The sequence below is a fragment of the Trematosphaeria pertusa genome (genome assembly GCF_010094035.1).
Source record: "Trematosphaeria pertusa strain CBS 122368 unplaced genomic scaffold BU26scaffold_5, whole genome shotgun sequence".
Taxonomy (NCBI): domain Eukaryota; kingdom Fungi; phylum Ascomycota; class Dothideomycetes; order Pleosporales; family Trematosphaeriaceae; genus Trematosphaeria; species Trematosphaeria pertusa.
The window spans coordinates 2,135,329-2,157,979 of record NW_022987216.1 but is presented as its reverse complement, the minus strand read 5'-3'; the positions used below and the strand labels follow the sequence as shown (position 1 = coordinate 2,157,979).

Below are 22,651 nucleotides of genomic sequence, written 5' to 3'. Positions count from 1 at the left end.
ACCGACAAATCATCCGGTCATCCGTTTTACAGTCATATTCCTAAATGCTTCTCGTTTTCGTAAAGACGCTGATGGGGAAGATGGAGAATAGGTATTAGGGTGGCAGTCATCACCACCAGCGGCGACCAAAATCTCCTCGCAACATAGTCAGAAAACAATGCCTTTCACCGTCGAGGCAAAATGCTCGGTGCGGAAATACTTCAAACGCACCTGCACCCGGTCCATAAAGCTCCATCGCTCATCCCAGCTTCATCAAAGCCGACACAACAACCCGACCCCAAAACCACACGATGAAGACGCCGACCTACACGCCAGATGTGGCCGAACCCGCGCCGATCCGTTGTCTGTGGGACACATTGTTCAACGACTGCTCGGTCCCCAATTTGCCCGTTCAAACCTCGACCTTCTTCGCTCTTCCTCTCGAACTGCGTATGGAAGCGTACCACCACGCCCTGACCGGCGCCCGCCCCAAATTCGCCATCTCCGAAGCCGCCCTCCTCACCACCGACCTCTCCGCCCTGATAATCCGCCAACTACCCCCCTGGTGCCTGTCCAGCCGCCAAGTCCTCTTCGAAGCCACGCTCGCCTGGCTGCGGCGCGTGCGCTTCGAGCTAGAAATCCGGGGCCGCTGGGGTAACGCCAAGCTGCTCGAGTTCCTCTCCAAGCTCCCAGGAGACGCAGGATTCACCGCCGTCCGCGAGCTCGCCTACACCACGCTCCCGGAGCATATCCCCCGGGCAAGGAGTGCAACGAGGCTCGTGCGGCAGTGCACCGCCCTACGCACGCTAGCGCTACGTATTGGATGCACGACTTTGGTTACTATGGAAAGCAGCGGGTTCGGCGAGCAGGGTCTGTATCGCCCCAAGACGCTCGCGGAGTTGCAGGATACGTACCACTTGCAAGGCTTGTTTGATGCGTGCGCGCACACGCTCCGGCGTGTGGAGATTCGCTGCCAGGCGCTGCTGCCGTATCGGTGGCTTGGCGCGGATAGGACGCGAGCGAAAGTGTACAGGGCTTTCCAAGAGTTGGTCGATCGATGCGTTGAGGAGACTGGGAGGAGGGCGCAGGTTGAGCTTTTTACCGTCTACGAGCAGAAAGTAATGCCTTCGTGAGACTGAGATCTGAGATAGCGCTGAACTACCTCGCGAAATTGATTCTTAAACGTATGCAGTTCATGTAGCATCAAACTAGTGCAGTCTAGATAAACAACAGTGCTACCCTACCACACTATTCCTAAATTCCCCCAAAAGTCTCCAACCGCAAACCCTAGCCTACCCGCCCACTACCGCCACTCTATATCCCGAGAAGAAGCGCGTCTAAGCCTCGTCCAATCTATGGTGCTTCTGATCTCGAGGGCCGTGGTGCGTCTTGCGTAGATGTCGGCTGGCGATTGAGGTACTTTTGAATCCTATGACGTATTGGTTTTCAGTCCTTCAGGCGCTCAGGCCATCAGACTTGCTTCACTCCCTTCGCTTACCTTCCATTTCCGCCGTCGGATTTGTAACCGCCTTCACCTGGATCTTCGTCGCACTAATATATAAGAAGCTGACCCCTCTCAACGGAGGCTTCCAATCGCAGTCTCCTCCAAACTGTTTCCGCCGCAGCATCAGCGCAAGGCGCAATCGCAAATCATGGATTCTCCGGCAGTCCAGGAGCACATGGAAATGTAAGTGGGCAATATGCGCTAGAGCCCGTACACGCTAACTGGTCCAGCACGGCCCGTAACTCGACGGACTCCCCCCTCTTACGCCTCCCGGGAGAACTCCGCGACAGGATCTTCCGCCTTGCAATTGGCGGACACGTCATCGCCGTTACCAGAGATGGGCGGGGCATCCAGCTTCTCGACCCGGTATCGACAAAGAAATACCGGCCCGCCACGGCAACCCGGGGTACCAAGTCTTCTCATCGTGGCAGAGCAAGGTTTCTGCAGGGCGAGCGTATCCCGGGCGCAGAGCGGGTCTCACGAATCTTCACTCTTGCGTTCGTCTGCCGCCAGATTCATTCCGAGAGCCAGCTGCTTCCGTACAAGCACAACATCTTCCACTTCGACACGCCCTGGAGCTTCGGCAGCTTTACCAAACGCCTCTCGACGCCGCAACGCCAAGCTATCTTCTCCGTCTCCGTCGGCGGCGACTACATCATCGAGAAGATACTGTTTCCACGCCGCAGGGCCGGACTGCGCCCACCCACGGTCTATCCAATCGTCCCAAACCTGAAGCGTTTCTACTTCTTCTTTCCGCTTACGGATTACAATGGTGGCCCAGATCAGGAGTGGATGGCTCGGGTAGCGGTACACTTCCTGGGACGTGGCGAGCGTGAGGAGGAATTGGAGGTCTTTTTCGTCGATGTGGGCGGCGAGGTGAGGATCGAGGCCGCGCTTCTAGCGGAGGCGAGGCTGGAGGCACGAACCTGAAGGGCCGGATCTGCCGTAAGGGGAATCGGCGGTAATGGCTAGCGGGACTCCACGGGGCCACCTTGGTTATAGGGACTGGGCATATGTTGAACAGAACATCATTGTTCAGAGTACGTTGAGTGCTTCAGTGCCGCCTTTTATGCGGTCTGCTCTGCTAGCTCTGTCTCTAATGCTGCACAACTCTGCAGTGGCTCCCCATCAAAGCACACGCCACTAACGTGATCCATGATTTTCCGAAAACCGACTGAGTAGGGCCAACTGCAGTTTGAATTGAAGAACACCGCCCGTCGATTTCTCTCTTAGACATTCCCCAGAAAAAAAATTTTCTTCCTGCACACAATGGCCTATACACGCAAACAGCGACCGCGGAATAGTTTGGAGACAATTTCGATGGTAATATTCTTCATCCACTTGGCTCAGAAAGAGGAAATTGCGTGACAAGGATCTTCTAATCATTACTAGGAGTGTACGAGTGACTAAATTTCACATGTCGCGGTAACATGGGTATTGCGCTTCCCTTTTCGGCTTTTCTTTTCACTCCTGCTGTGGCGTTCACCGCGTAATTATAATAGACCCGCTTAGGCGGTCATTGCGCCGAACGTTTTCTCTTTATTAATATCTCTCGCCCGAGCGCAATCATAACCGCCCTTCACGAGCGGACCACCCACTTCGTCGACGAACGCAGCTGACGATGGGGAACTATCCGAACACTCAAGCCAGCAGCAACGAACGGCGCTCGCCAACCCGGTCCTCCCCGCCTCACCAACCCGGTCACGACCTTACCGCCACGATGGTATGTCCAAAGAAGCAGGGAAGTCCCGCTGGTCAAATTGTCAAGATCAGCAACGACGCGAACATCTCGACCGCCACCATCGGCCCCTCACCCCCACGCTTCCTCTCCCTCCCGCCCGAGATCCGCGACATAATCTACACACACTACATGTCCTCCCTCCCCACCCGCGTCTGGATAAAACCCCACCCCCCGCTCAGCAAGCGGACCCTCTACCCCGGAACGCTCCCCGCCCTCTGCTTCGCCTCCAAGCACCTCTGGCAAGAAGCCACTCTAGCCTTCCTCCGCCGCACGCGTCTCATGATCGAAGCCGACGCCTACAAGACGCAGCCCCCGCTCGCCTCCTTCCTCGCACAGTTCCCCGGCAACAGCGGGTTCGCCGCCGTGCGCATGCTGGGCTATCCCGACGCCGTTGTGGGCTACAGCGCCGACTACACGCTCAGGACGCCGTCCCAGCTCATCGTGAGATGTGAGGCCCTGCAGAGCTTGCTGCTCACGGTGAACGTGTACTTCTGCGTGCGGAGCGCGGAGGAAACATTCGCGCAGATTACCGACGACGACTTGGATATGGCTGGCATGCACTTTGAGATGAAGTCAAAGGGAGATATGGCTGCGGCGGTTGGACTCAATGCCATCTTGAAGTGTGCGAATCTGAGGTTTCTGAAGATTACGTGCCAGTATGAGCACTGGCATTATGGGGAGTGTGGGGTAAACTTTGGGGTTTCGAGGATCGAGGATATTTTTGGGGGATTGGTTGCTGCGGTTGAGGAGGGTCTGAGGGAGAGGTTGGGCAGCGTGAGGGTCGAGTGGGAGTATGTGGAGGAGTAGTTGTGGTGGGATAGGGAGAGTGGGGTTAGCTTGTGACGGCTTTGCGGACTTGGTGGCTGGTGTGTGCTTGGAGTTGTGAAGGTGCGACTTCAAATACTAGCGTTCTCAAGCGTACGGCTTCATATATACTAGACAATCGAACGGAATTCGGCTCTTCCTGAAGCATAGCTTACGGGTTAGATCTTACATTATCTGCTGTAACATCCGTTCATGCACATCATTGAGCCACATCTCTTAGGTGCTCTAGTCTTCCCTAAAAGCGTTAAAATGCGCACATAGCGCCTGGGCAAAGCACTCATGTGCCATATCAGAACCGTTTCATTCCCCATCCATAACGCACTTTTAGTAAAGCACGCTATAACGTCGAAATGACGCAATTACGACATCTTTATTTTGAAATACCGATAGAATCTAAGAAACGAGCACGTCATTTTCTCAGACGTTGTGTTTCACACCATTTCCCGAGCTCGCCTTTTCCTCAACAAGCACATCCAGCAAGAAGCTATGTTGACTTGTCTGCGACGAACAAGGTTCCTATTCGAGCACGACGAAGGGCATTATAATCTATCCCTTTTACAACTTCGTCTCGCGGATTCCAGGATGCCTTGAGTCTATCCGCGTGCTATCTTATCTTAATCTAGGCCATTGGGTATCTAGACTGTATTTGGGTAATAGTCGTCTGTCTGGACCATGCTCGGACATTTTCCTAATTAATGTCCGGGAATCCTTCGCACGTGTGGATATACACTCGTGCGAAGACAGTGGAGACCCACTGGTAACAAGTATCGCCTCAGCACCGTTGAGGAAATTGAGGAGCGTTGGGCTTTCGAGGGTATGTTCGAGATGAAGGATCTGAGACGCCTGCGGTTCGCTGTTCCGGGTGGGCAGTGAATCAGGGTCACGAGCCCACGGCCAGTTCAAGGGAATCATGAAAGTCACGAATGGCCTGTGAAAGCTTTGATCCAGCATGGGGCACCACAATCTTGCCTCTCTTCCGTGGTATAAAACCTAAAGGGTCCGCATACACTGCATTTGCAACTCAGCCAACACACACCTCCCCACAGCCAAGCGTAGAAGAAACTATTTGAGCGGGTGCTAGATTGGGTCGAGTTTTCTCCAATAACAGCGGACGATCCTTCCAACTACAACCTTCGAATCGCAAGCCTATCCGAAGCATGGTCCAGTTTGCCAAGGAGACCAAGGTGGTTCGTCGCAACCGGGCCCGCCGGCGCTCGCACTCGACTAAGGCTATCGAGAAGGACGCCACTCAAACGCGGAGGAAGGACGGAGGAACAGCGCAAGAGGAGCAAGACTGGGAGGACATATTCGAAGGAGAAGGAGATGAAGAAGCGCAAGTCCAAGAAACACGGCGAGGCTTCGACTTCCTGGACTTCCCGCGAGAGCTAAGAGACGAGATCTATATCCACGCTCTCGCCCCGCAACCGACTCGCGTCCCACTTCATCAGAACACATCGCTCTCTAAGCTCGTCATCTACCCGGGGGCGCTCCCTCCCTTCGCGTTTGCCAGCAAGCAAATCCACGGAGAAGTAATCCTTGCCTTCTTCTCGCGCACTCGTTTCGTCTTCGATACAAGCTGCGTAATCACGCATCAGCGCTTCCTCGACTTTCTGTCCCAGTTCCCCAGTGGCACCGACGCAGTCCGTATGCTGGCTTACCTTAACCTGCACCGCTACGGGGACGCGGAACTAGACCACCGGCGCGACACAGACATCTTCTCCGCAAACGGGCTCGTCTCCCGGCTTCCGGGGATCACGAGCCTAGTCCTGCACATATCCTCAAGCGACGTGATGGATTTCTACCGAACCGAGCATAGTAGCGTGGTCGGAAAGCGATTGAAGACAAAGGACGAGATGAAGCGCCAGTTTCACTTCGAAGGCTTATTTGACATGTCGAAGTTGCGGCGGCTAAGGTTTGTCTGCGTGATTAGAGGGTTCGATGTTAGATATATGGGGCAGGGGCGGATACTTCCCGTTGCGCATCTTCTGCAGGAGCTGCTCGAGGAGGGTTTTGAAGCGAAGGGGAGGACGGTGGACTTGGACTTTGTTGTCGAGGCGAAAGGGTTTTAACGCTGGATTACGCTACGAGCTCAAATTGGTCCGTAGAGTATGCAGTAAGGTGTAGGCGCTTTTAAAGCCTTCGACGCGCACGCGCGAAATAGTTTCACAAATAAAAGCTGATACGTACTAAGTATAGGGTATCAGATATCAAGGCAATAAGCATTGGACATGCGGATGTAAAGCGGACTTCGAGGAAGATAGCGGAGACATGACGACTCGAAAGAGTAACCCAATAAAGATGCCGAAGCGTAAGCGGCCTTGGGATGGAGACAACAGCCCCGGAGAATGTACCATACGTTCCGCTAGGTTGAGGGCGGGAAGTCGGCTCTACCTGCCCAGGTAGACAGTATATATTTGGGCTCTCTGAAGCCGGCCAAACTGGACTACAATGATGCTAACAGCGTCGCGATGTCGCCAGCGCCTGGATACCGTATGCGTGAAGCTACTGCGAGAATGTACTGGTGGTATAATTAGCGCTCATCATTGCCCATAGTCGTTCGTCCGGCCTTTTCGAGGTGAAACGAAAACCCCCCATTCGACGCAGCCAACATACCTCAGTAGTATCTAGACAACATGAAAACTTGAAGAGCCCCGGGGCAACGGTACGCCTGGATCATGTTGCCCAGTACGTCGCTGCTCGGATCCAGCGAGTCTTTCGGGACCATATTCATATATAATCTGGGGCTCCTTTTTCGTTGGCAGCTTCGTGCCATGGTTCGCGGTGGGCTACGCCCTCATCCGCGCCCGAACCGTTCTTTTCTACCGACTTATGCCACCTGCCCGTGGTTCTGTGATACCCTGTTCCCTTCTCTTAATTTTAGCGCCTTTTGAGTCCTTTTGTGCGTAGGCGTAGTCAGCATAACCTCTATAGGTTGGTGACTTAAAACAAGAGAAATCAATCAATCAATCTATTCATATATAAAACCATGCATGTGCGCACCATACTCTGCCTCTCTTCATAGCACGCACAACTGACGCTGACCAAGAGTTGCTTCAACCCAAAGATTGCCAGAAAATCCAGCCAGTATCTATTGATTACCGCACACAAACATCCAAGCTCTTTCCGAGTACGCCCTTCCTCCTACATCCCATCCATAACGCACGCAAATCGACCTTGATCAGATACTCTCAAACACGATGTCCGACTCTAATGAGGTAACCGCGCCCATCTTCGGTCCAACAATGACCAGTCTGGACGAATTCCTCGAGTTCCGTGACCTCGCCGAAGCCGTCGCCTCCTATGCCTCCTACGCGGCAACCCGCACCACCTACATCGAGCCCTTCCCCTTCCTCTCTCTGCCGCCCGAGATCCGCTGCCAAATCATCCACCAATACCTGCATCTCGAGCGGGAAGCAGGCGGCATGGCCAAGTGCCTGCACTACGACGAGTGGCGCAACGCCTGCTGCGTGTGGTACTGGCCGACCAACCTGATAATCTGCGACCGGCACGCAGCGACGGAGCTGCCGCCGCCGCAGTTCCCGCCGTGGCTGCCGAGCTTGGCGTACGGCTGCAAGCAGATGCTCGGCGAGGTGGGCGTGGAGATGCTGAAGACGACGGCGCGGTTTGAGTTCAAGTACGTGTGGTACCGCGAGTTCCGGATCGTGCCGTGGTTCATGCGGTTCCTGGCGAGCATTCCGGCGAACGAGGGGTTCGAGGCGATTCGCGAGGTCAATTTCCCTCACGGCAGGTATCCCTTCTTTCCTGTTTCTGAGACACTGCTGATGGACAGCAGCGCACTGGTACAATCATAATCGCGAGGGGCGGGTGATCGACGAGCAGAACCCTGATGTGCAGCTCATAATGCGCTGCCCTAACTTGCGCAATGTGGGCTTCACGTTCCACGCGGAGAAGATGACGATGAAGGATCCTGAGAATACGTGGGACCGTGTTCATCGGCCACTCGAGGCGGTCATCGAGTACTATCAGCTGCGGCCGATGCTGGAGTGCAAGCGGTTGAAGCACATATACTTCGAAGGCATCTTGCCGCGCTACTCGTCGTCCTATCCCTCGCAGCCGTTGAAGACACTTGAGGACTTGGGGAATTGGCTCGTGGATGCGTTCGAGGAGAAGGGGCGGGAGGTTGGTGGTGTGGAGGTGGAGTATCACGAGCGGAATGGGTACTATGTCGGCCGTAGGAAGGGTCGGATGTTGAAGGGCTTCAAGGCTCCAAAGGTTCGTGGTTTTCTCTTGCACAGCTTGGGCTCATTGCTAAAGGGTGGCAGGCCGAAGAAGAGGCACGTGCTCAGGCCCCCAAAGTCGTCGAGGCCGAGGTTGAGGCTATCGACAGCGACGACATCGTCAACCATACGCCTGTTGTTAGCTATAACCCGTACGACCTCGACTGGAGCACCGACGAGGATGACGACTACTGGTAGAGGTGGAGTTCAATCTGGCATTCCATCCATTGCTGCGGGGATGATGTGTCGAGGTCTAGACTCCAGTCGCTACAGCGCAGCCGGAACGAGCATGGACTGATGAGAGCGTTGGAGACGTGGTCAATGTATCCTACGCCGGTTTTTAGTTAGCTGAATGGATAGTTAGACCTCGTGCGAAGCTGACATCGCACCTTTGACCTCCCATTATGAAGCCACAAACAATGCGGTGACGTATGGAGTGACTGAGTGCCTGACGCCGCTCAGGATCTGCGGCGTGACGACGTGTTTGAAAATTGCATGACAATGGAGTGAGGAACGAGGAACGTGTGGTGTTTCATATGCAGCCAGCCAATCAGCGGTCGTGCATAGAGGCTGATGCACCCCTGCAGCCAATCAGAGTCCGGGTATTGGGAGCTATCCGCATCCAGCAGGACCCTGACGTCACACAGGCATTCCATCCGACAGCTCCCCAGCCTCAGGCCAAAGAACCGAAGGCAGCCGCACGCTTAACTACCGCTCAGCCCACCACAGTACCCGCACCTCTCCAGTCTACCACCAAACTCCCTCATACCCCAAAGCTACAACTTCAACACCCAGAAAGAATCCCCAAAATGGCGACCACAACCGCATGCCCCATCGTCGGCACCACCAACGATGTCCTCCCGCCCAACCACCCAGACATTGACCTCGCCAAAGACGGTCAGACATGCCCCGTCGTCGGCGCGAAGACAGACCACCACCACAACCTTCACAAGCACCCGAACGTGCCCATCCCGGATCCCGCGAGCCCGACCGCGACCGAGTGTCCGGCGCTGAAGAATGTGATTCAACAGCCCAAGAGCCAGGCTATGGATGATGAAGTGTGTCCGGTACGTACTGACGCCTGCCTGCTATTCTGGGGCGGAGAAGAGAGAAGGTGCGAGAAGGGGATGTGATGTGCTGATGGGATGTGCTACTAGGTTATCGGTCCCGCGACGACTGTCCTCCCGCCCGATCACCCGGATACGAGCAGCGCGAAGGAGGGCGACGTGTGCCCGGTTACGAAGGCGAGCGTGGCGCATCACAAGACGAAGGTGCATACGCATCCGAGTGTGCAGGCGGCGTCGGAGGAAAAAGTATGCCCGGTGACTGGGCAGCATGGGGCCGCTCATTAGAGTCTAGATGCAGCTTGCCGGAGGATATCTGAGGAACGTGGGATAAGGCGTTAGTACGGTCATTGAATCGAGATACTCTAGGAATGCTTAGTAACTCCTAAGGTAGGGCGTGGGGGGTTTGCGGGGAGCACATGTTTTCGCTGCAGCTGCAGTCGTCTTGTCTGTTGTGTATCAAGTGGCTGATCTGCCAATTGGCTACAACAGCTAGCAATCATACGAGTCCAGTAAACCCCGATCCTATTGGCCCTAACGCCACTTCCTCCTATCCACCCCTTACACCCACCCATTACATTCATTTCCCAAGAACGCCCTCCCAATCTTCCTCCTTCTCGCACCTTTCCAACGCCTCTCTCCCCACCCACCACGCCTCCCCCTTCGCCCGCTCAACCCACACCCTCAAAACCCCATGCTCCGCCACCCAATCCATCCCATACATCTCCTCGATATAGCACACCTGGCTCATAAGCACCACATCCGCAAGCGTAACGCCCGCCCCCTCCCCACTCAAACTGCTCGTCCCCTTCCCAACCACATCGCCCTCGACCCAATTCTCCAGTCGCTGAAGGTAAAAATGAAACTTCTTAGCCGCGTGCGCAGCCGCGCTAGGTGACTGCTCCGACGCAGACGCCAAGCCGCTCCAGGCCAGCGTGCGGGGGTCGGAGTGTATCATTTCGGCCATGCTCCACGCAAGCGCGTCGTTGAGGAGCGAGAGTATGTCGCGCGTCTTGGCACGCTGCGAGATGGTGCTGCCGTAGATATCCGCCCCGTCGAATACCTCCTCCAGCCAGCCCACGATGCTCAGGCTCTCGTGCACCCAGAGCGTCTCGTCGTCGTCTTTCTCGACCCGCATGCACGGCAGCGAGGTGTCGGCGGGTCGGGCTTCGTAGCCGGGTTTCGCGACTAGGGACGCGGTGGTGGGGGATAGGATGATGGGGATCAGGTGGATGTTGTGGGCGGTGAGGGCGGAGAGTGTGATGTGCTTGGCGCGGAGGTAGTAGATTATCCGGCGGGGGAAGAGGCCGGTTGGCCAGAGCCAGAGGGTTGTTTTGGGTAGGGCGGTGGTAGTGGTGGGAGACATTGCTCGGAATTAGAGGAAGGAGATGCGGAGGGTGTGGTGGATATATGGTCTTGGATTGGATTTGGAAGGTAGTGTGATGATGATGGCGATAATGGAGGATTGGAATTGTTAGTTTGCTTCGTCGCCGCCGCTTCTTTATACCCATTCTTGCTTTCTGTATGTGGAATGACTAGATCGGAGCGGTGCGTGCTGGCTGCGTCCTGTACCACATGGGGACTTTCCTCGCTCGCTTCCTCGCTCGCTCCGAACTGTCATATCATTTTAAAGGAACGGAACATTAGCGGAGAGCTTTCATTCCAGCCTGCTCGACCTGCGCGCCTGCTGTGTGAGTACCCCAATGTCTACAATCATGGTATGGTTAAGATGACAGCACACCAAAGGACTCCGGCGAGTTTTATCCAGGTAAAAGCCTAGCCTGAATCCCTTCGGAGACTTTTCGAGACTGATGATGATTGGTAGAGGAGATGGCCCGTCCCGCGGTATACGCTATGCGCGCAACATGCTCAAATATCTTCGGAGACATTTGAGCATGTTGCGCGCATATATAGCACTAATTCGGATAGCCAAAAGTGTCATGATCGTTCTTTACGTTGAGTTCCATTGCATACTCCATTACAATCAGCCCTATTACGAGGGTAGCACCATCACGTGGTTAATTGTAGACCGGCATCGATGGCGCATAGCCCGTGAGCCTCTCGCCATTGAGCGGCCGGAACTTCTTCTCCTTGTACCAGACGTGCGCATCCTCGGCCAGCTTCTCCACTTCGCTCCACCGGAAGTCCTTCTTGGGAAGGCCATCATAAATGCCCCGGGCTAGGTCGACACCAATGTTGCACTGCTGGGCAAGATACTTCTTCTGTTTTAGGTATTAGCGTGCATTCAGGAGTGCAATTTGGAGCTGCTTACCTGGATCTCCGGGAACTTGACGAATTTTAGCATGTTTACAGTGTTCTTGATCGTATTCTTCTTCTCCTGGTCCGACATCACACGACTCCACAAGTCCTTAGCTTGGTCGTAGTCGCTCTTCTTTCCTTCATGCCAGTAGTGGCTCTTGCGACTCATGACGTTGTCGCCAACCTGATACGGCGCCTCGGCAGTATCCGGTCTGAACTTGTGCGCAAAACTGTTCGGTGCATACTGCTTGTTGCCAGCATGGTTTGCGTCGACGCGCATCTGGCCGTCGAAGTTGAGAGAAGCGTACGACTTGGCCATGAACGGACAGTTGACCGGGACCTGGTGCAGGTTCACGCCAATGCGGTGGTACTGTGCATCGCGGTAGAAGAACATGCGGAACTGAAGGAGAGGATCTGGAGAATCTTCGATACCCGGCACCATGCTGCCGGGGGAGAAGGCGGCTTGCTCGACGTCGCGGTGGTAATTCTCCGGGTTCTTGTTCAGCACAAGGCGTCCGAACTCTTGCATGGGGAATTGCTTGCGAGGCCAGATCTTAGTTACGTCGAAGGGATCGAATCCAAGCTTCTCGGGATCGGCGTCTTCGGGCTGCATGACCTGAACCATCGCTTTCCAGGCGATCTCTCGGCCGTTTTCGATAGTCTCCCACAGGTCGCGCTTGGAGTAATCGGGGTCTTCTCCGCACATCTGGGTGGCCTGCTCTTGGGTGAACTGCTTCTGGCCGTGCTCTGCGATGAAATGGTACTTGATGTAGACGAACTTGCCATCCTTGTTTACCCACTTGAAGGTGTGGCAGCCATAGCCGTGGTTGAAGCGCCATCCTACCGGGGTGCCATGGTCGCTGAAGAACATGAGGCCGGCATGGTTGCCTTCCGGCGTATTGGCCAGCAGATCGAAGATGGCATCATAGTCAAAGAGGAAGTTCTTAGGGTTGCGCCATTGCGATCGAATCACATCGGGGCCTTGAATGGGGTCACGGCAGAAGAAGACGGGCTATGTGATTAGCAAGAGAGCGGTTAGTGCGGATGAATTGGCTTACGAAGTTCAAGCCGACTATGTCGTAGTTGCCTTCCATCGTGTAGAACTTGATGGCGAAACCACGCGGGTTGCGGGCTTCGTCAGCGTACTCACGACCAGGCGTAACAGTGCTGAAGCGGATGAAGATAGGCGTCTTCTCACCGACGCTCGACAAAAAATTAGCTTTCTAGTGAAATGTTAGTGGCATGTTCCTTGGTTTTACGGCGCGTGAAGCCCACCGTCAAGTCTGAGACATTCTTGGTGCATTCGAAATAGCCGAAGGCTCCGGACCCAGACGGGTGGACCACACGCTCAAGGTTCTTAGAGCGGTTGAAGGTCTGCTGCTTCCTGATGAGCGTCAGGTAACCATGTTCCGATGCACGAGAGAAGTATCGCATACTGGAAAAGGAACACATCGCTGGCGACTGGGATTCCTCCAATGGTCTTGCTGTGCTCGCTGTAACAGGGTCAGCACACGTTTTCATCTCATAGCGAAGACGAGGTACATACGGGTCGGGCCATGGAATACCCTCATTGTTGGTAAAGTAGGCACCGTCATCCTCGCGCTTGCCGCCCTGCACCGCTCCGGACACCTTCGCGATGATGTCGGCAGGGCCTTCGTTCGAGCTCTGCATATGGCTGAGGCGGGGTGCGCGACCCTCGCCCTGTGCAGCTCCCTGAATAGCCATGGCAGTGGCTTGAAGCGGGTGTTGGAGCGGGTCGTTCTGGTTGGTGTTGGCAGTGGTGCTAGAAGGGGCCATTGCTTTTGGGAGCTTGGAGGAGAGGTTGGACGGGATTTCCATGATGCGGGGAGATACGAGGCGAGCTTAAGAAGGAGCGGAGCGTAGTAGTACGCCATCGTCGTCTAAATGAAGCCTCTGGTGAAGCATACAATTGTCAGACTGATGCTTCGCTGACGTGCACGACATGCCTTGTAAAGAGCAGACGCTCGTCCACGGTTGGTGCGGAGAGCTTGGCGGCCCCGAGGACGGCCGGGCGTGCGACGACACCAAGACGTCAGCTGAATTCGCGTGTCGGGAGCGGTTCGCGATGTTTGGGAATGCGTGTATTTGGTGTTGCGCATTGAGACGTGATGTGAGCGTGACGTCCTGTCCAATGAGCTTGGCGGAATTATTAACCTCCACGGAGCAGCGCGCCGGCCAATCAAGGCAGTCGAATTATTCAACCGGTGCTGCCTCATCGTGTTTATTTCGCCAGAACGAGCAGCCGCTTCTGTGCGAGGTACGTAACGGTGACGGTTTGAAGGGCGATTCGGTATGCCAACCGCCCGCAGTATTTCATAGCTGCGGGCAGCTTCCCCCGCCCCGAGCATATCAGCTTGCACTCCCTCTCTTACTTCGCGACTACACCATGTCCTCTTCCCGTACACTCACGTCAACTCTTGTCCGTACTGCACTGCGTCCAAAGACAGTCCGTCTTCCAGTCAACAACAGGCTTGCATCGATCCGTGCCCACACCGCCGTCATGTCGACCATCAGCGAGGCCATCACCAAGGACCACCGCGAGCTCGAGCAGTACTACAACGAGATCGTCAACTCGGCCGACGTCGACCACCAGCAGCGCTTCGGCAACCAGTTCACCTGTAAGCCAAACCCGGCACGATTGTTAAGAGTGTGCTAATCGTACTGCCACAGGGGAGCTGGCCCGTCATTCCGTCGCCGAGGAGCTCATAGTCTATCCCGCCTTCGAGAAGTACATGGGCGCCGAGGGTAAGGAGAAGGCCGAGCATGACCGCGCGGAGCACCACAAGGTACGTCCTTCCAAGACACCCGTCCATATGGTCCCCAGCTAACTCTTCTTAGGTCAAGGAACACCTCAAGCGCTTCCAGAACATGAGCCCCAAGGATGCCAACTACGTCGCCGAGCTCAAGTCGCTCATGTCCATCCTGCAGCACCACATCGAGGAGGAAGAGAAGGATGACATCCCGGCCCTCGAGAAGGCCCTGAGCAGCGGCAACGACACAGGTGCCTCAGAGCAGATGGCCAAGAGCTTTGGGAGGACCAAGGCCTTCGTTCCGTCGCGGAGCCATCCGAGCGCTGGCGAACACCCGCCGTTCGAGACCGTCATGGGTTTGCTAACCGCACCCATTGACCACATCGCCGATATCTTCCGCAAGTTCCCGGACAAGACCGTCTCGCCAAATCCGTCTACGAAGTAGGTCGTAAAACTCATGGGGGGTATTTGGTCGACGGTTACAGATTCGAAGGCATTCTAGGGTGGGTGTTGGCGTTAGGTTAGGCGCTCGGGCTATCCTCGATGGCGCTTTCGGTTCTTGCTACATCATACTCGACAGCATGCTGTCTGAGAGCTGTGAAGCTGAATAAAATCAGTATGCTATCGCGATAACCCCGTCGCAATCCGCTCACTACGTGATGACTAACGCATCAGTACCTATGAGAAGGTCGGCAAAAGCGCAACTCTGATTGTGTTATTCGTCGCCATGATGCGCTTGCAATGGCATGACCGCAGTCACTGAACACGGCCCATCGCCCTAATCAATAGCGTACCGTTTACTTAACTGCTCCGCTGAGAAACGAATGTGTCGAAAGAGAACGAGTCGAAGAACCCACGGTCCAAAGCGATTTCGAGATTGCGTAGTTGGCCCGTGCGCCTGCATTAGTCAGCACCGCCGACTTCCAACGTCCACCGAAGCTTACTGTTCCCTTCCGTTCGACATCGAGATTGACCATCATGTCACCAATTACATTTCATCAGCTAGTACGCGGCATTTGCATGAGTATTGCTACCTGCAACGTCATGCTAGTTTCCCACGCGCGGTTCGTCACTATCGAGGCGCTCCACTACGCGGAGAATATGGTTATACTAGCACCCAGATTGAACGTATGACTTATTTAGGACTCACGTGTTCACATATCCTACAACGGAGGCGATTATACACCATTCGCCTACTCTTTACGCGTCTCGGCGCGCCTCTCCAATGTCTCCAACGCTAGTCCAATCCTGGGGTAGTCACAACCTCTACCGCTACCCTTCTCCCCCTTGCCCCAAAACCGGCCTTCAACCAATCCCTCAACTCCACCATAATAGTCCTCGGGCTCAAAGCTAGAGATACAGCATCGTACCACCCCATCACAGCCCCGCTCCCGGTCTCAACCCTTCGACACGGTTGGAATCTAGCCGTGCTCCTCAGCTCGATTTTTTCAATGTTCTCCAGCCCGAATATGTCATTCAGTCTGTATGTCTCCTCTATCCCTTTAGCATTCTGGACAAAAGAAGTACCGTCTTCTTGGATCTCCTCCATGCTAACTACTTTCAGGAACCAGGATCGATGAAAAGTTAGGCTTACTGTACGTAGACCTTTGCAGCGTAGCATGAGTTCGATATTCGGGTTATATCGTCCCTCTGGAATATCCCAATAGAACTTGTGGAACACGAGATGTCGCACACTCCAGAATCCCTGCTCTCCTGGGAACCTCTCGAGGAATTTGGTAAAAAGGCCACGCGACTCGGTTATCCATATATCGAACTTCTTCGAGCGGATATAAAACAGTCCGGCGTCGATGCGTGTTGCTTTGTTTACATGCAGGATTTCGTATCTCAGATCCCCCATCAGGTTGTCTCCAAGGTAGGGAGGAAGAGGGTGGATGGAAGCCGGTTTTGGATCGAGAATATAGCCGTATATTTGCTCACGCAGCTCAAGAGGTAGCTTTGGAAAGATGGTCTGGGTGCCATCTACGCGGTAGGGTGCGAGCTCGTCGATGTAGCCGTCAAGGCCGCGGAGGAGCTCGCCGAAGGAGGTGTATGTTGTATGATAGGTCATTTTGCTTTTGTGTTTGCGCTGCAGGTATGTTTGTTTGCTTAATACCGCGGAGTAAGGTAGGGAGGTGGGAAGATGCGCAAAAGCTGGAGAGGATGCGCAACGGTAAGAGCCTCGCGGCCACGATGTCACATGCCCCCTTCGACGATCTGGTCCACCATGAAAACATGGGAAATGTCACACTGATTTCGTTACATCGTCGCAAGATTCAATACGCATTCATGCGCGATCCTACACATTGACACCGCTGTCTACTCGTTTCTGAGTTCACAGCGGCCGCCTGGCAAGTCACCATATTACGAGTTCCGCTCGCACCAAAAGCCAACCCCCGTGCGGCTCCTCGCCTCTCCAGTCGTTCTTTACCACTGTTCCATACAAAATCTTCTTCGTTACCAAACAGCCGCACCGCAGAAACCATGTCCTACACCAACTTCCGGGGGTTGCTAACCGCGCTTGACGGCTACATCGATGAGCTGTCGCCATACACGGTCGACCTAAACAATACTCTCTTCCCCCGTCTACCACTCGAACTCCGCGAGCTGATCTACCGTTACATCGCGCATCCACCTCACCAACGCGGGCCCCGCCGCACTTACGTCTCTCGGCACGCTGGCGGCGCACTACCGCCTTGGAGACCCTTATGGCTTCCCACCATATGCTCCGTGAACTGGGCAACCTGGATCGAAGCGGGCCTGTACGTCATCAGGTCCACTGAGTTCGAAATCATGTATCCCGACAACCTCGACTACTTCGCGAAGTTCCTGGACACTTTCCCCGGCGAGCAAGGCTGGACCGCAGTGCGAAGGCTATACTTCACGCTCTTCGATCGGAACGGGGTATTCCACGCAAAGAGAAACGGATATATTGACTTCATGCATAGATGCACAGGGCTGACCGAAGTCACGCTCAAATTCAACGTCCGCAAGCTGCTGGACAAGCAAACGGTGCTGCTTCCCTACGTGGCTCTCGCTCACATGAACATTTCCCAGTCCGCTGGGTTCCTCACGCTCGACGAAGTCACTGCTATGCATGGGCTAGAAGCGATCTTTGAGGTAAGCTCGCTGAATAAGGTGTATATTGATGTTTTCCCTAGAATATATTTACATGCGGAGGGGTTGGCTGATGGGGTCCTAATGGATGGTATGGAGTTGATTGAGGAGTTGGCGGAGTGGATGCGGGAGGGGTTTCGGAGGCGAGGGAGGAGTGCGGCGGTCGTGGTGAGGGAAGTGAGGACGGAGGGGCTGACGTGGGATTCTTTGTGGTTTATCTGAGCGTGGAGTGTTTCGGCCACTTGTAGATATGTAGCTCTGGGTGCAGCTCTGGGACTCCTCATTTTGTTATGGGTGATGAGTTGTGTCCCACTGCAACATTAGGAAGTCATAGCGATTCTCCCGCTGCGATTCAGAGAATCCAACCACGGCCTCAGACAGTTTCCGGACCATGAGTCTGAATTCGCCCAAGGAAATAGATAATCATATCACTAACTAGTCCACTCTACTCAAAACATCACAACAGCACAACTTCCCCTTTCTCCTAACTCTCCACCTATGTCACTACGTCGGCCTCCATCCGCGCGCCCCCCTCCTAGCCGACCTACTAACCCCCCGGCAAAAATCACACTGCGTATTCCCCTGCGCATCTACATAAGCCCACCCGAGGTCCCGCCTCTGCTCCGGCTGGCCCGTCCGCGTCGTCGCGCACTCGCCGCCCCAGCGACGCCTCACGCACGTTGTCCAGGAGTCCCAAGCGACGTGGCCGCAGCCGGCGTACCGCATGAATATCATTCCGCACATTGCGAGTGTTTTTGGATGCTGATTTGTATATATATGTTGTATGCGTAGAGAAAGCAGAGGTTTGGGTTTTTGATAGAAAGGATTTGCTTGTATGAAAAGGGAGTCGTGGAGGATGGCTTGTGTGTTTGGGGGGAGCCATTTATACTACACGTCGACGCTTCAAGTTAAGTTTGTGGAATCGGGAATAGGGATAGGGAAGAGTAGGACGCCAGCAGTGCCCGAAGAAACGTGTGCCTTGGGCTTTGCGTGGAGTGTGTCGTGGCGGGGGGAGAGGTACACTTGAGTTATTATAGGTGCCCAGAACTTTACTTCAACTACTCAGGCCCCCTCTTCTTCTCCCGGTCGAGTCGTTGGCTGCCAGTTCAGAGGACAGCACCTCCCCCGCTGTCGCTTCTCCTTCCAGGACCACTCCAGTTGTCCTGCTTTGATTTATTCATCGTGGGTGCTCGGATTCGCTTCGTCGCAGTATTCAATGTCACTGTCTTCGTAGACGTGATCACAGGCTGTGTATCCGGTTTTAGCTTCCCTGCACATGGTGAAAGGGGCGTACGAAAGCGGCATAGAAAGGGAAGAGTACTTGTGATAGTGCCAGCGAGCGCTATGTGACAGCGTTGATGAGGCAACTGGTCGTGATACACGAAGGAGAGCGACTGCAAGCGTGGAGAAGCCATATACACATTTCGCACCGGTGAATATATACAATTCCATAGCTCCCCTTCACCGCGACTCAGCATAATATCTGTCTCGCCCCTCCTAAAGCCGATCACAGCGTGAACCGCATCGGCGGCGGCCCCGTTCCATTCATACCGCATCCATCCGTGAAACACGCACTCACAGTATGAATATATCGTATCTTCCCATCCTCGACCCGAAACCAATGACTATCCGGCGTCCCCTCCGTCGGCCTCGTGCGATCCAAGCCCGTAAACCCCAGAAAAATATCCACCGTTCCCATAACCTCATCAACCACATATCGGCGATTCGTGAGCGGCGTGTTACTCGGCAGGCCGCCGATATTGCAGGTGTTAGCGGAGAGGTTGCCGCGGCCGGTGTACGCGCCGCCCTCGAGGCGCGCGCAGGGTGTGCCGAAGGGGACATCGACGGAGGTGTCGTTGCAGCGGTCGGCGTAGGCGTCGCCGGCGGCTTGGATGGCGGCGCGCGACATGCGGTTGGCGGCGGGAATGGGGGCCCAGGATTCTTGGCTGCTCCAGTAGAGGTACCCGGTTGCGTTGAAGGCCCAGTCGCCTTTGTCAGTTACGAGGCTGTCGATTAGTTTGACGTTGCCTTCCTGTAGGAGTGGCGGGATGTATTAGCACATATACAGAACTGTGGAGCGAAGACTGGAAAGAGAAGGTCGGGAGTGGACATCCAAGCATGTCTACGTCACGTGGAACATTCTCTACAGCTAGAACCGAGTCACGCTGGAGGGTGTGCCATGGCAAACGTACCTCGTCCAAACTCATCTGCGTATGTACCACATACGGATGCATCGGATCCGTAACAATGAGCTCAGTGAAGGTCTTGCACTGCGTGGTATCGAGGGAAGAGCGATTCGCGGCGACGACGATCGGGTATGCGGGCATGCCGCTGAGGATGGAACTTGTCTTATTGTTCTCAAGATACACCATAGTATAGGCTAGATTTTCGAAGCGGTCGTGCTGGCCTGTGACTTGCATATCGATGTACTTGTCAACGGTATCCTGGAGGTAGTCGCGAGTGCATTCGAAGGCCGCCGAGGCGGTTGCGGCCATAGCGGCGAGGCTGAGGAAGGGTGACGCGACCATGGTGATGGCGATCCTGGTGCGAGCTATGACGGGGTGTTCGATGACGCCGCAGACCAGGGCGCACCTGCCCTTTATAGTGGTATTTCGAGATGTGTTTTATCCTGGTCCATTGCTGGCCAATATACCAGAATGAAGTAGTGGACCTGGGAGGCTTGAGCACATGGGCTGGGCATAGAACTGGGGATCCAAAGCCAATTGCAGAGAAAGAAGCTCAAAAGCCCCATTTCGTTTATATGGGAGAAGAGCCTCTCTTGTGCGACGCTGTTCTCCAAGTCGTATATGTAAATGGTGTGGGGCGGATCGGCATTGGTTCGTACCCCTGGCGGCTCAGCGGGATGCACCCCACATCATAAAATTGCCCGCATAGGGTCCGGTTATGTGCGCCAAGCGGTCCCGAGATTCCGTGGGAAGAATGATGTGTTGCACGGGTTCAGGACCGGGTTGCTTTTTGAGTCACCGTTGGCGATACGCTGGCAGGTCGTGTTGCGGGACGTCTCGGGAAGCCACCGGAATCGCACATCGTTCGCGTATCGATAACGAACCTCGTGTCGACGACTCTCATATTTTTCGGCCTCCTTCATCAATCCCATTCCCTCACCCCCGGAACCTGCTCGCAATGCCTCAGCCTACAAGCAATCCTCGACGCCTCGCAAACATTCCGACAGTGGTCAAAGTCAAACGACATCCAGAAGGTATTCAGCGATTCGGCCTGCCAAAACGTCAACGCGCGTCCTCTTCCCCAGCCCCGAGGCGGCTCTCACAATCTCTTCAGGCGCCGGACCACGCGCCCGCTGGTTGCCGCCGCGTCCTGCTTGTAGTGTAAGCTCCGCCGGCGTCGTCGATTCTGCGGATAGGAGGAAGAAAGCGTGATATACGGTCTTGAAGAGAAGGGTCGTGAGCGTAAGCACGAGGGCGGCGTGTAGGAGACGGCCAATGATGGTCAGCGCTGCCGGCTTCCATCTCATGGTCGTTGGGGTATGAGTGAGGAAGAAGAGATGCGATGCGACGCGCGTTGGGACGGAAAACGCGTATGCCAAGAACGTTGCTGTGGGTCTCTACCATGGGGCGAGGTGCGAGAACCGTTTACGATCGCCATTTCTAACTCCCTTACGGTTCGATCACCCTACGCGGGTCGCATCGCTCCTTCCATATCCATGGCTATGCATGTAACGTTGGAACGCCGCCCGGGCGGACACCAAGTAGTCACGTGACATGATCCGACGAAATCCGACGAAAGCATACTATGCTACCGGGACACTACCTTTTAAGCAGGCACGGGTCTACATCTAAGGGAACGTAGTCCCATCAAGCCCGCCTCTAAATTCTCATTGCTCGCATACGAACTCCCTACCCACACCCGCACACCCTCAACCCCGCCACCAAACCGCAAACACTAGCACCGCCAACGCACTCCCCACCACAATCCAGCCCCTCGACATCCTCCACGCCCTATACCACAGCAAAAACCCATGCAACCTTACCGTCGCCTTCGCATCATTAACTCTCGGATACTCTTCCTGTGGCACCTCCTTCCCCAAAAACGCACACAGCGGCACCCACCCATCCCCCGCCTCAAACTCCAAGAGCCTCGACTGAAGAACAACACGCCGCACGTGCGCGTAGTGCATGATATACGAGTGGCGGAGCGCGAGCCGGTCATTCGGATCCCCAGCGCCCCAGTGCGACAGGATGGTGTGCAGGATGCGCATGTACGGGCCCCAGAAGACCTATACGTCGCGAGTAAGTAAGTAAGCTGATTGGGATGGAATGTGAGGAGTAAGAGTAAGAAATGGACATACCTTATCGTACTTCGCCCAATACGGCATGCTTCTCCACCTCGTAACCGTGAAGAACGTCTCGTTCATCGAGCGGAGCCAGGAATCCACGTCGCGATTCGTAAGGATGACTTTGGCAGCGGGATACGCGGCTAGCAGTTCGTCGGCGAAGAGGATGCTGGGTATATCTTCCAGAACCTATCGTCTGATCAGTCGCGCTCGTTGACCCGCCTTACCGAAAGGGCTGTGGACATTGTAGTCGCCCAGGAATTTATCGAATTCCTCTTTCCCGAACGGCTTTCCTTTTCCTTCGAATTTCGCCTCCAAAGCCTCGTTCCAGAAGGTGAGATGGCCTTTGCTCGTGTTCTTGAGCGCTTCGGACATGTGGTAGACGGTGTAGCCTAGTTTTTCCAGCGCAACTTTGAGTGCTATACGGCAGCTTTAGCCAGCTGAGGTTTGTGAGGTTCCTTTCCGCGATGGACTTACACATTGTCCCTATCAACGGTTAGTGCGAGTCCGGTCTCGAAGCAGTCATGTCTTACCTGTCCGACTAAACCCGAGGACGAGCACTTCGACGTCTTTCGAGCGGGGCTTGGCCGGCGTTGTGTCGATTAGTCGCTGCGAAGCCATCCTATTTGCGCAAATTCGTTCAATGATGATCGGGTAGAAGATCTGCAATTCTCCTCATTAAAAACCGATGCGGAGTCGAGCTTTGTGTGAATGTAAGCAGAGAACTCCGAGGACTTTCGCACGAGAGGTTGGAGATCCCTTAGTGGGGGATTACAAGCTAAACCCAAACCAGCTACCCACAAGGGTAAAATGACACCAATAGCGTCCATTGCATCTACACATC

At 54.9% G+C, this 22,651-nt stretch overlaps 14 protein-coding genes across 14 annotated transcripts; 8 read left to right on the top strand and 6 right to left on the bottom strand.

The window, feature by feature from the left end:
- Positions 1–79: 79 nt before the first annotated feature.
- BU26DRAFT_592471 (uncharacterized protein) lies at positions 80–1,112 on the top strand (the record flags this gene model as incomplete). Its single annotated transcript, XM_033834838.1, has 1 exon — positions 80–1,112. The coding sequence occupies exon 1, from the start codon at positions 291–293 to the stop codon at positions 1,110–1,112; it is 822 nt and encodes a 273-aa protein (XP_033686353.1). The 5' UTR covers positions 80–290.
- A 519-nt stretch (positions 1,113–1,631) lies between these two features.
- On the top strand, positions 1,632–2,413 carry BU26DRAFT_592469 (uncharacterized protein; the record flags this gene model as incomplete). Its single annotated transcript, XM_033834837.1, has 2 exons — positions 1,632–1,666; positions 1,714–2,413. 2 exons carry the CDS (start codon positions 1,632–1,634, stop codon positions 2,411–2,413), a joined length of 735 nt encoding a protein of 244 aa, XP_033686352.1.
- Positions 2,414–3,104: 691 nt separating this feature from the next.
- Positions 3,105–4,031, top strand: BU26DRAFT_592468 (uncharacterized protein; the record flags this gene model as incomplete). The annotated part of the gene is made up of 1 exon (XM_033834836.1): positions 3,105–4,031. One exon carries the CDS (start codon positions 3,105–3,107, stop codon positions 4,029–4,031), a length of 927 nt encoding a protein of 308 aa, XP_033686351.1.
- A 1,175-nt stretch (positions 4,032–5,206) lies between these two features.
- Positions 5,207–6,321, top strand: BU26DRAFT_503872 (uncharacterized protein; the record flags this gene model as incomplete). The annotated part of the gene is made up of 2 exons (XM_033826723.1): positions 5,207–5,961; positions 6,246–6,321. The coding sequence occupies 2 exons, from the start codon at positions 5,207–5,209 to the stop codon at positions 6,319–6,321; spliced, it is 831 nt and encodes a 276-aa protein (XP_033686350.1).
- A 925-nt stretch (positions 6,322–7,246) lies between these two features.
- BU26DRAFT_563287 (uncharacterized protein) lies at positions 7,247–8,485 on the top strand (the record flags this gene model as incomplete). The annotated part of the gene is made up of 3 exons (XM_033833145.1): positions 7,247–7,849; positions 7,905–8,282; positions 8,333–8,485. 3 exons carry the CDS (start codon positions 7,247–7,249, stop codon positions 8,483–8,485), a joined length of 1,134 nt encoding a protein of 377 aa, XP_033686349.1.
- Positions 8,486–9,027: 542 nt separating this feature from the next.
- BU26DRAFT_518022 (uncharacterized protein) lies at positions 9,028–9,764 on the top strand. The gene is made up of 2 exons (XM_033828717.1): positions 9,028–9,354; positions 9,445–9,764. Exons 1-2 carry the CDS (start codon positions 9,097–9,099, stop codon positions 9,637–9,639), a joined length of 453 nt encoding a protein of 150 aa, XP_033686348.1. The 5' UTR covers positions 9,028–9,096; the 3' UTR covers positions 9,640–9,764.
- On the bottom strand, positions 9,676–11,213 carry BU26DRAFT_281335 (uncharacterized protein). The gene has a single exon (XM_033821512.1). The coding sequence runs from the start codon at positions 10,715–10,717 to the stop codon at positions 9,932–9,934; it is 786 nt and encodes a 261-aa protein (XP_033686347.1). The 5' UTR covers positions 10,718–11,213; the 3' UTR covers positions 9,676–9,931.
- Positions 11,214–11,369: 156 nt separating this feature from the next.
- BU26DRAFT_423517 (heme-dependent catalase) lies at positions 11,370–13,407 on the bottom strand (the record flags this gene model as incomplete). The annotated part of the gene is made up of 6 exons (XM_033823514.1): positions 11,370–11,573; positions 11,624–12,622; positions 12,669–12,833; positions 12,886–12,994; positions 13,047–13,103; positions 13,157–13,407. The coding sequence occupies 6 exons, from the start codon at positions 13,405–13,407 to the stop codon at positions 11,370–11,372; spliced, it is 1,785 nt and encodes a 594-aa protein (XP_033686346.1).
- A 724-nt stretch (positions 13,408–14,131) lies between these two features.
- Positions 14,132–14,826, top strand: BU26DRAFT_563283 (uncharacterized protein; the record flags this gene model as incomplete). Its single annotated transcript, XM_033833144.1, has 3 exons — positions 14,132–14,249; positions 14,302–14,417; positions 14,470–14,826. The coding sequence occupies 3 exons, from the start codon at positions 14,132–14,134 to the stop codon at positions 14,824–14,826; spliced, it is 591 nt and encodes a 196-aa protein (XP_033686345.1).
- Positions 14,827–15,618: 792 nt separating this feature from the next.
- On the bottom strand, positions 15,619–16,513 carry BU26DRAFT_549851 (uncharacterized protein; the record flags this gene model as incomplete). Its single annotated transcript, XM_033832018.1, has 1 exon — positions 15,619–16,513. The coding sequence occupies exon 1, from the start codon at positions 16,447–16,449 to the stop codon at positions 15,619–15,621; it is 831 nt and encodes a 276-aa protein (XP_033686344.1). The 5' UTR covers positions 16,450–16,513.
- A 349-nt stretch (positions 16,514–16,862) lies between these two features.
- BU26DRAFT_603782 (uncharacterized protein) lies at positions 16,863–17,717 on the top strand (the record flags this gene model as incomplete). Its single annotated transcript, XM_033835460.1, has 1 exon — positions 16,863–17,717. The coding sequence occupies one exon, from the start codon at positions 16,863–16,865 to the stop codon at positions 17,715–17,717; it is 855 nt and encodes a 284-aa protein (XP_033686343.1).
- Positions 17,718–18,966: 1,249 nt separating this feature from the next.
- Positions 18,967–20,211, bottom strand: BU26DRAFT_281286 (uncharacterized protein). Its single transcript, XM_033821511.1, has 2 exons — positions 19,688–20,211; positions 18,967–19,527 (listed from the first exon to the last, which is right to left on the bottom strand). Exons 1-2 carry the CDS (start codon positions 20,021–20,023, stop codon positions 19,003–19,005), a joined length of 861 nt encoding a protein of 286 aa, XP_033686342.1. The 5' UTR covers positions 20,024–20,211; the 3' UTR covers positions 18,967–19,002.
- Positions 20,212–20,603: 392 nt separating this feature from the next.
- On the bottom strand, positions 20,604–20,988 carry BU26DRAFT_563279 (uncharacterized protein; the record flags this gene model as incomplete). The annotated part of the gene is made up of 2 exons (XM_033833143.1): positions 20,604–20,732; positions 20,785–20,988. 2 exons carry the CDS (start codon positions 20,986–20,988, stop codon positions 20,604–20,606), a joined length of 333 nt encoding a protein of 110 aa, XP_033686341.1.
- A 292-nt stretch (positions 20,989–21,280) lies between these two features.
- Positions 21,281–22,510, bottom strand: BU26DRAFT_603779 (NAD dependent epimerase/dehydratase). Its single transcript, XM_033835459.1, has 5 exons — positions 22,341–22,510; positions 22,285–22,293; positions 22,051–22,226; positions 21,823–21,996; positions 21,281–21,750 (listed from the first exon to the last, which is right to left on the bottom strand). The coding sequence occupies exons 1-5, from the start codon at positions 22,426–22,428 to the stop codon at positions 21,391–21,393; spliced, it is 807 nt and encodes a 268-aa protein (XP_033686340.1). The 5' UTR covers positions 22,429–22,510; the 3' UTR covers positions 21,281–21,390.
- Positions 22,511–22,651: the final 141 nt, after the last annotated feature.